General features: G+C 43.0%; 1 protein-coding gene across 1 annotated transcript; it reads right to left on the bottom strand.

The window, feature by feature from the left end:
- Window positions 1-472: 472 nt before the first annotated feature.
- Window positions 473-10,524, bottom strand: hdgfl2 (HDGF like 2). Its single transcript, XM_086115017.1, has 16 exons — window positions 10,228-10,524; window positions 9,780-9,856; window positions 8,697-8,838; window positions 7,836-8,039; window positions 7,594-7,713; window positions 7,444-7,518; window positions 6,654-6,840; window positions 6,492-6,576; window positions 6,133-6,418; window positions 4,425-4,549; window positions 4,238-4,305; window positions 4,050-4,120; window positions 3,129-3,230; window positions 2,852-3,005; window positions 2,279-2,384; window positions 473-1,413 (listed from the first exon to the last, which is right to left on the bottom strand). Exons 1-16 carry the CDS (start codon window positions 10,297-10,299, stop codon window positions 1,317-1,319), a joined length of 1,971 nt encoding a protein of 656 aa, XP_085971143.1. The 5' UTR covers window positions 10,300-10,524; the 3' UTR covers window positions 473-1,316.
- Between the last annotated feature and the right edge of the window lie 128 nt (window positions 10,525-10,652).

Raw genomic sequence — 10,652 nt, 5'->3', positions numbered from 1 at the left:
AATGACATTTTAAGAAATGCTAATTTGATTACCGTAAATGTTTTTTTTGTGAATTTTAATAACAGAAATCATGGTCACTCTATGTATTTTGTTTTCTTTAAAAACGTTTTAATAAGATAGTAATAGTTGTTTACCTAGTGTATGATAGACAATGTCTATCAGAATTTAACTTGATTTACCAATTAATATTTTTATCTCTGTCATATTGTTAATTTTACCAATATACCTTTCCTCTTTACTAAATGTACATGTAAAAGCTTTTATTTGAATAATATTACTTATATATTGTATTTGGCAGTACTGAATAATTTTGTTTTCATACAAATTAAAGAACTAAACCAACTAATTGTGGCCACAAGGCCACACCTAATTTTTAACTTTGGAGTCGAGTCATCTTTTCATTTTTAGTTTGGAACAGAACATATTTGCATCGCCATTGTTAACATGGGCAAATAACTATGCAATATGCAAATTCACACAAGAGGCTTTTTATTACAGTCTCGACTAAGAAAAGGATAAAATGCTACCGTTCACCACCTGCCGTTTGTACTGTTTATTCTTGAGGGATTTCATTGAAGTCTGCAGCTACATGAGATCTCCACACTTTTTGGAGCGCAATTATTACATCAACACGCAAATTTATCAGAAGCAAACATTACAGCGAAACAATGCGTGTGTGTAAGACCCTTTTTTTTTTTTTTTTGCAAATATATGAAAACAAAGCTATAAAAAGTCAGCGGACCTGTTAACTCATTGCCTTACACATTAAAAAAAACAAAAAACACAAACTTAAAGACAAGTTCACCACTCTCAAAATGTCAAATACAAACAACGGGTGCTCTTTGTGATGTTTTTGTAGCATTTATATATTATTAAAAACAAAACAAAAAAAATACGGAAGGAAGCCGACAGACATCCGGGCATCTAGGTGAAAAATTCATCAAGTTTCAAAATTCAGAAAGCATACCTTTGTCAGCCCAAATTGAGTTCACAAGTGCACGTATTAAACCTATATGTGTACAGTATGACAGGCAGGTTTATTTATTTTTTAAAAAACAGTCATGAAAGAAGACATTTTTGCAACTTAAACATGTGACACGTGCAGCATAAACTATCACATTATTAAGATTTCCTTTCTGCACTGACAAAATGGACAAAAAAGAAAATAAAAAATAATCTACCGAGAGTGTGAAAAGTTGAAAATGTCCGCAGCAAGGACACCGATGTAGAGCGAGCGATGTCGATTGTGTCTCAGTGTTGTCTTCCATCTTTAGCGCTTGGTCCACTGCTATAGTTGTTTGGAGGGCATCTTTTGTTTAACTTTCAGCAGGGGATGCTTCCATCTCTACAGAAATGTTGTTGTTGTTTGCTTGGGTGTATTCGTCAGTCTGCTGTGGGCTATCCGGGCTCCGCCTGTGCACAAAGTATTCAACGGAATCATGATTGCAATTCAGTTTTGTTTCGGTCATTAAATCTGCTACATTTTTTTTCCCCCTCCAATTTTCATGGTTTATCCCCCATTATTTCTCGACTTTATTGGCCTAACTCTACAACTATTTTTTGCAATATTACTCTAGTTTTAAAATGCCTTTTTTATCAAGTCAAAGAAATTATGTGACGAAAGATTTTAAACAACAAATTGGTGATCTTACAAGATTGTTGTATTAATACATGGAAAAAGTAGTCATCTTCTGTAAATATTCATATTGATATCTTACAATATTTCAGTATTTTTTTGGGTGGGATGGGGGCAGGGGGGAGAAATAAGTCATTTAAGAAGAATAAAGCTGAAAAAAAAAGTAGAAATCTTTTGTATTTTTGCAGGGAGAAATGATCTAGGAGAATAAATTGCTAGATTTAAAAAAGTAATCAGGGTATTAAGGTCATATTTTGTCAGAAAAAAAAGGTCATAATCTTTCCAGAATATTCATACTTTTCCAAGAAAATGAGAATGAAGTTTTTCTAATTTTCAAAATATAGTTCTTACAAGAATAAAGTCACATTTTTCCAACGAAAAAGAAGCAGTAATCCTATGAGCATAGTCATGTTTTGTGGAAAATGTACCCTTAAAACTGCAATTTTGGGGGGAAAATGAGTGGCGGTCTTACAAGTGTAAAGTCCTATTTTTTTCAAGGGAAACCTTTTTCTCATGAACAACGCGTGTATAGATTCTTCCCCCCCTTTTCTACTCAAGAATTCCGAGCAACTCCTGCTTGAGAATTTACCCTGAATCCCTGACAAATAAATTCAAAAACCAAAACAAGTGCATCACATTCACCTGATTGGACTTGAATCGGCGTGGTCGTTGCTGTCGGCTTCGGCAGTTTTTTCCTCGCCGTCTTCGTCTTTTTTCTCTTGTGACTCTCCGTTCACAGCAGTGGTGTCTGGCGAAACAAAGCTTTTTATTTTTATCGCATCCCTGTGCATGCCTTCATCCATCCATCCGTTTTCTGATGCGTTTTATCCTCAAGAGTCGCGGGGCGTGCTGGAGCCTATCCCAAGTGTCTTTGGGCAGCAGGCGGGGCACACCCTGAACTGGTTGCCAGCCAATCGCAGGGCACACAGAGACAAACAACCATCCGCGCTCACACCTAGGGACAATTTAGAGTGTTCCGTTAACCTGCCACGCATGTTTTTGGAATGTGGGAGGAAACCGGAGTACCCGGAGAAAACCCACGCAGGCATGGGGAGAACATCCAAACTCCACTCTGGGAGGCCGCAGCCGGAATTGAACGCTGCACCTCTGCACCGTTGAGGCCGACGCGCTAACCAGTCGACCGATGGGCCGCCCGTTACACAACCTTCGTGCTGTCAAATTGTTCGTAACCCGGATAATTCATTTATTTATTACCTGTGCCTTGTGTCTCCTTGGCATTGTCCTCTCCTTCCTTCTCTGCTTTGGGTTTAGCTGCCGTTTCTGCTTTGCCGACAAAGCGAAGTTTTAACTTATTGTACACCTCACTGGCCTTCTCCATGACGGCAGAGCTGGCTTTATACCGCCGAATCTGCAAAGAGGGATACAGGCATTGGAGAACACCGAAGGCAACACACACACACACACACACACACAGGACCCTGCAGATGAATTTCTATCGTAAGGGTCACAGTCGGAGGGGGGGGGAACGCACCTTTTTCAGCGTGGCAATGACGTCGGCGTTCTTGTGGAGGATCTGGCTGGTGACGGGCACACCTTCCAGCTCTTCCAGGGCTTGCAGACACCGCTCGATGTCCTGCATGGCACACGCAGACGATTGATTGAATTTTCATTGTCATCGCACGTGCACAGACCGCACAGAGCAACAAAATTCACTTCCGCCCGGGGTGCCCGCACTTTTTCAGGATGCGAGACACTGCAAATGATCCGCCCACTTGATTGACGTGTTCAATCGCCAAGTGTAATTTGTTCGCGATTGTCTAAGTCACGTTCGGCCGCACGCCTTTGGCAATGTCGAGCGGAACTGACTCTGCGATTGTCTTCCACTGGACTCGTCTTTTGTGAGGTGCAAAACGAGGCGAAAACGATTCCGCTCACGTTGTCTGTTTCTTCGCACGGATTAATGTCTCTTCGGTCTGATGCTAATTTTGGGCACCTCTCTCTTTGCATACCGAGTTTTTTTTCCTTAGGATCAAAAGAGGGGAATTGTCATGCGAATTTGACATCTAACAGGGCAAAACATAAGTAACTGTTCAAACCTTTGAATGCTGACCAGTTATTTTGCAGATAAGTTGCCTGCTCATGCACTAGTCTGCATTCTGTGTAGCTGCTCAAAATGCTGATTGTGCTGACCTTCGCCCCTCCCAAAAACGACAGCGCAAGATGCGGGGGAGGGGGCTCCCTTGACAGATCTGTGAACGGTGTCGCTCCATGTTTTTTTTTTTCTTTCTTGAACAAATCTTATCATTTTATATAATACTTGATGTGTTGGCTTCCCTGGACATCATTTTTGTTTTTTTGAAAAATAGTCACTAGGTGAGTGGGAAATTTGCGACAATGACTGCCAAATAATTCTCATTGTAATAAATCACAAATAATGAATGGGGCCACTTACAGGGTTGTCGACTTTGAGGGCAAACTTGATGTCTGTGTGGAGTTTCTGAAGTTTTTCCTCCGGTGACGGTTCTGACATGGGATGGACAGAACGAGCATTTACATTCATTTTCCAATTCCAGCCTTCTGCCGGAAATTTCCCTTCAGCGTGTGCTGCCTGATTGCCACTCAGCAAGAGACATTCCTTACCCTTTTTCTTTTCTACTTTCTTCTGTGGAGGCCTCTCTGGTTTGTGTTTCGATTTTTCGGGCTTGAACCTCAAGGAGAGAAAAGACACTCATTCATTCATTCATGGAGTAGTATCGTTAGAGTGCACGTGAGTTGTCCTGTCAAAAGGTGTGTGTGTGTGTGTGTGTGTGGGGGGGGGGGGGCTCACCTGGCTCTGGACTTCTCCTCAGACCGTTTGGCTTTCTTCTCTTTGAGCTCCTTCTCCTTTCTCTCCTTTGCCTTCTTTAGTCGGCCTTTGTTTTGGTTGTCCGACTTTTTGGCTGGTTTCTTCATCTTTGATGGATACAAGCAAACATTGGAAAATTCAGAAATGATTGTTCAAGGATGACTGTGGACTATTTCGAGCACCTCTGTTTTTCCATTGCGTCATTCGCAATGTTGATTTATTTAGCCGTTATTTATCCAAGCAAAAGAATCGAGAACAGATTCTCATTTGCAATACCAACAAGGCTGCAGATAGCAGAGTCAATACCGATGATTCAGCACTTTCAAAGCATTTCTATCATCAGTTTTTCCAAATTCATACTCTTGCTTTGCACGTTCTTTGAGTAAATTTTGTTAACTGGGTTTTATTTTTCTACTTTGCTCTTGAGTGTCTTAAATTCTTGTTTATTTAAATAGCGTATGTTCTTTTGCCTTTAAATGTTGTAATTTTCCTTTAAAGGTTGTGCAACTACCTGAAGCACATTGAGTGACCTTGCGTGAAATCCACAACACAAATAAATCTGCCTTTCCATGCCTTGCCTAAAACAACGCAAACCGAAGGCAAATGCAAACACGACGGACTGGACAATGTGACATCGTTGCATACATTGCAGTTTAGGATACGACAAAAACATATGGAGCAATTCTGTCCAGCGTCCCTCACCAACTTTTTAAACACTGACATTGGGATGAATTAGGTGAATTTTAATTATTTGTTAGAGAGTCTTCTAGTCGTTTAGGGCAGAAAACTGAAACGCAGAATCGAGCAAAAGTAGTGCGGACTTTGGGAACAAATAGATTAAGAGAACCGGGGAAGGGGGATTGTGGGTGGTGGTCGTCAAGGTAAGCAAGGAGCAAAGATGAGCGCGGTCCTATGAATGAGTGTTTGGGAAATAAACACGGGCCAGTGAGTTTGTTCATGTTTTCCAATAACAAATTGATCATTTCTAATGTGAACAGTTGAAGCGATCATTATATGAAAGTGATTCCTGAAACGTTGAAGTCTACATACCACAAGCGTACCAGAAAAAGGGAAGCGCAGCGCTCTTGAGTGTGTCTGTGAGCACTCACCCCCCAGCCACATTTTAAGTCTCAAGTTGGTACTCAAGCATGATTCAATTTTACGATAAATAATTAAGAGAGGGCGATGGGTCGAGTGGTTAGCGCATCGACCTCACAGTGCAGAGGTACCGGGTTCGATTCCAGCTCCGGGCATCCGGTGTGGAGTTTGCATGTTCCCCGGTGCCTGCGTGGGTTTTCTCCGGGTACTCCGGTTTCCTCCCACATTGCAAAGAACATGGCAGACTGATTGAACACTCTAAATTGGTTGTTCGTCTCTGTGTGCCCTGCGAGTGGCTGACAACTGGTTCAGGGTGTCCCCCGCCTACTGCCCAAAGACAGCTGGGATAAGCTCCAGCACCCCCCCCCCCCCGTTACCCTTGTGAGCATAAAGCGGATCAGAAAATGGATGGATGGATAATTAATAGAACCACACGTGTTTTGACTGAAGGGTGCGGTCACAAAACAAATTAAACCGACGATGGCGCCCCGTGAGATTTTTCTCATGTAAACGATGTGACTTCAATTCCCAATCAATTTTGGGAATCGCAGTCCTCGCGTGAGTGCGCCCGAAGAATCGGGGCTCCTTTTACCTCTGCGGGTGGCGGAGAGTCGGAGTCAGATGGCGCCGGAATCGGGGGCGGAGGGGGTTTCTTGGACCTCTTCAGCGGGTGATCGTCGACGCCTTCATCCGAGCTGCTGCTCTCGCTGTCCTTTTTCATCTCCTTCTCTCTTTTCCGCTTCTCCTCCTCCTCCTTTTCGCGCTCCCGTAACCGGCGAAGCTCCTCCGCCTCCTCCCTTTTCCGCCGCTCCTCCAGTTCCCTCCGCCGCTCCTCGTCTCGTTTCTTCCACTCGCTGATACGGTCCGGCTCGCTGTCGCTGTAGGGACGCAGGGCCTGACGCTTACGCCGATGTAGAACGTCTGCACATATGATTCGGGAAGAAGTCTGACCTGTCGCTGTCTGATGACGATGATGCTGCCCGCTTTGGAGGCGGAGCTTTGGGTTTCCGTGCACGGGGCTTTGGTGCTGGTTTCTCTGTGGAGGGCAACATCGGAAGTGAGTATAAAAGGGGGGGGGGGGGGCAGCAACTAGAGTCAAACTTCCAAACTTGCCCGCAGCTTTTTTGCGTGCTGGCGGAGCCTTCCGTGGAGGCGGATCAGATTCCGAGTCAGACTTAGAGCCGGACTGAGAGTCGGAACCGGACACAGCCGGTCGGGGCTTTTCATCCTCTGAGTCGCTGTCTGCCGCTTTCTTCTCAGATCTCGATTCTGAGTCTGAATCTGAGTTGGATGAATCTTTCTGCAAGGATCCAGAAAAAGGTATTTCATTACGCTCTGGGTTATAATTAAATCAGGAAAAAACAACCAAGCGTCTAATTAGAATCATTTTTATGAACTGAAATATTTAGATGGGTAGCACAGCACAGTGGATGATTGGTTCGTATGTTTGCCACACAGTTCCGAGGTTTGCGTTTTCCAAAGTGGGTCCTGCCTTTTAGACTTAGCATGAATGCCCCATGCTTGCGTGGGTTTTCTCCGGGTGCTCTGGCTCTCTCCCACATCCCCAAAATATGTTTCATTGAAGACCAAATTGTACACGGGTTTGAATGTGAATGACTGATTGTCCATATGTGCCCTGTGACAGGATGGCGAACAGTCCAGGTTGGGCATCGTCTCTCATCCAAACTCAGCTAGGATAGGCTGCAGCACACCTGCGAGCCTAATGAGGACACGCGCGATAAAAAAATGAAACAACAAAAACATGATTTTTTTTTCAACTATTCACTGAAATGCAGTCCAAATAAAATGTTGCGTTTATGTGTTTTATATTCATGATTGATAGGTGCTATTAGAGGTAAAAAATATGAGGGGAAAAAAATTGGAATAAAGGGTTATCATCTACCTTTTTTTTCCCTCTGCCTGCTGTTGCTGCTTTCTTTCCACCTCGTCCAACTGGTTTCTTCTCCGGAGTAAAATCCTGAAAAACACGAATCATGGCATGACACTATGCTGGGGGGTCTTTTTCTTCTTAAGTGTGTTTATGTCTAATGACCTGGTCGCTGTTCTTGCCAGATTCCGACTCCGATGGGGTGGCTTCTGACTCTGACAGGGATCCGCTTTCTTCATCTCGGTCACTGGATGAACGTCGAGTCTTTTTTTGGGGAGGCGGACGCTAAGAGGGGACACCAACACAAAGGACAAAAGTTAATTGCAAATCAATTATTTTAATGTACTTACAGTGGAGAAAACTCAGAAAGTTTAATAAATAAATTCATTAATCCTGACGATGTGTACTTTAGATGCCGGTGGCTTCCTCTTCCCCCCTCCGCCTCCTCCTCCTCCTCCTCGTCCCCTTCCTCTGTCTTGACTGGCGGAATCAGAATCCGCCTCGCTTGCCGACTCCGCCTTCCTCGGCACGAGAGCTTCTTCATCTTCATCCTCGTCTTCGTCGCTTCCTCCGCCAGCATTGTTGCCCTCGCTGTCGGATGAGCTGGCGGGCTAAGGACAAAAAAAAAAAAAAAAAAAAAGAGAAAACAAGTCAGCAACGTTGTGAAACCTAAAATGTAATCATAGTGAACCCCATCCTACTTCAGCTCTCTCTACTCACAAATTCACCTTTCTGCGTTTTTCTTGTGCAACCTATCCTCAGTGTACTGAAGTGATACATCTCGAGTGGCTTATGGAAATTGAATCTCAACTATGTGAATTACCCTTTTGGATAAATTAAGTAGCTAATAGCTAAGTTTAGCCTGGCTTGTTAGCAGATGTGACAGAATTCACCGCATGTGTATGTTTCCGCTCTCTTGAGTGGCTATAAAAACCTCAAGCTAACAAAACGATGAAAGTCTTGCTATTCCTTGACAATTGCTATTTATACTGATTGCAAAGGCAAAATACACCCACACTTGCAGTGCATTTATTTTCCCCAAATGGAATCTTCTGCAAGCAATTTATTTTGAAAGGATAATCTAAAATGAATTTGAAATTATATTTCAGTGTTTGGGGATCATAGTTTGTGGTATGGTTAAATTATAGACGATTAAAAACATTTTTAAGGGGGATTATAAATTACTCTCAATTTTTTGCCCTTCGCTTCAGAGCTTGGTTCTTCTATTTAGCATACTCCCAGGAGAGAGGGTACTAGGTGCGGCTTACCACAGGTGGAGCACTGTAGGAGGCATGTGGATTGTTCTGGATCTCCCATAAGCCTTCATTGAAGCCTTTCCTTTTGTTGGGCTTTCCATAGCGATCGCTATACTTTTCATAGGCAAAAAGGTCCTTGGCTGCCAGAAATGCCCTGCACAACGACATTGTAATAAAAAATACAACTAATTAAAAGAAACATACTTATGAAGCCAACGCGGCCAGTCAGAGAATTTTGGGTTCTCCAGCATATAACCATAAACTGCAATGATGATAACAGAGTAATTCTATGCTACATCACAGTTCAACAAAGTTTTCCGTTAAGCAGATAATTTTTTTTACTGTTATTACAATTAATACGTTATTTTTTCCCCCCGATGGTGAGAGCTTGATCTGTCCACCTTGCAACTACCATCGATGTGATATGCAATAGTTTCAATAGTTCCTACATATAGGGAACATGTGTGAAAATAGTACTTTCATTTTGTTTGTCTCTCAGGAAATTTTTATTGAACTGTTTTAAGTGGTCAGGTTGTTAATCCACTCATACAGACAGTATAACGATACACCACTTTCGTAGTAAACAATGCATATGAAGAAAAACGTCCATGATAATGGTTAAGCAGCGCATGGGATAATAATTACTTCTAGCGTTGGACAGTAGTGACACAAATATCTGTATTCTATGCAAAACAGTTCTGTCCTATCATTTTGGGAGTCCCAGAGAAGAACATATGAATGACATTAAAATTAAATGCACGAGTATCAAGAAAAAACGGCTGCCTTTTTTTGAGCATAAAAGGGACATTTATATCTGCTAAACCTGTCACAAACTTAAATCTCATGAGTCCCAAACATGAAAATTGGAATATTACCAAGTAGAAGCTTCACTGTGCCACAGATACCGCCAACATCGCGAAACAGTGATTGTATGAAAATCAATGTATTGGAAGAAAACGACCTATGAATAACTTCAAAACAACACAAACAGACCTGTCATTGGCGTAACTGCCACAAATGTAAAGTGTCACATTGGACAGTCGCATACTTAATCTACAGGTATCGGTATTTTTTGCAAAACAGTGCCGTACTTACGTTTCATGAGTACCAAAGAAAAAAATTGGAATTTTATTAGGTGGAGGCTTCACTGCACCATCAGCCACGTCTTCAATCTAATGAATAAAAAGAAAAGTACAGCATCAACCATCCCAATATCAACATAATTTGCTAGGCTAGTTCACTGCAGCCGATGCCAATAATTTTTGCGTTGAGGTGACGAGGAGTTTGGGGCAGAACAGTTGCGTCGTTTGTAGTCCGAAGGAAAATAACGTTCGCTTCGCTCGTAATGTATGGAGACGAGGCCGATATCTTCGCATGCAAACCGGACTTGTCGTGCATGCCCACAGAGAGGCCAAGTGGAAAATGTAAAGCTCGATAATGGTGACATTGTATGCGTGTCCAGGTCGCACGGCTGCAAGGATGTATTCGCCTCCACTCCCCCTTCGCCTCCTCCCCCTGCCGCCAGTGTTAGCTTACTCCTTACCCTGGCTGGCCAATGGGGGTAGCCCTTCATTTTAGCGAAGACCAGGTCTCCGGGCTGGAAGTTGTGCGGCATGGTCCCGCTCCCTTCGGCGGCCAGGTGACAAAAGTAGGAATAACAGCCGATGGGCCTTCGGCTTGTCTCTCCCGGTTCGCGTTGGCCAGGTCGACACGTAAAGCCGAAAAACGACAGCGATAGCTAAGGGAAGCTAATGGTGTACGAAGCTAAGCGTTACCGCGAGAACACACAAGCCCAAATATCAGTGTCGACTTCCGCGTGAGGATTCTACTGATACCTTCAGAATAAAGGATATCCTGTTAGGGATGTAAATGCATATTTTTAATTAAAAATGTGCTTTCAGGGGAAAGCCCCGCTCTTATGAAAAAAAACCTAGATAGATAGATAGATAGATAGATAGATAGATAGAT

Source organism: Hippocampus guttulatus, chromosome 7 (genome assembly GCF_054856545.1).
Source record: "Hippocampus guttulatus isolate MCC_2025c chromosome 7, RoL_Hgut_1.0, whole genome shotgun sequence".
NCBI lineage: Eukaryota > Metazoa > Chordata > Actinopteri > Syngnathiformes > Syngnathidae > Hippocampus > Hippocampus guttulatus.
The sequence above is the reverse complement of the archived record's forward strand: the minus strand, read 5'-3'. Positions and strand labels throughout refer to the sequence as shown.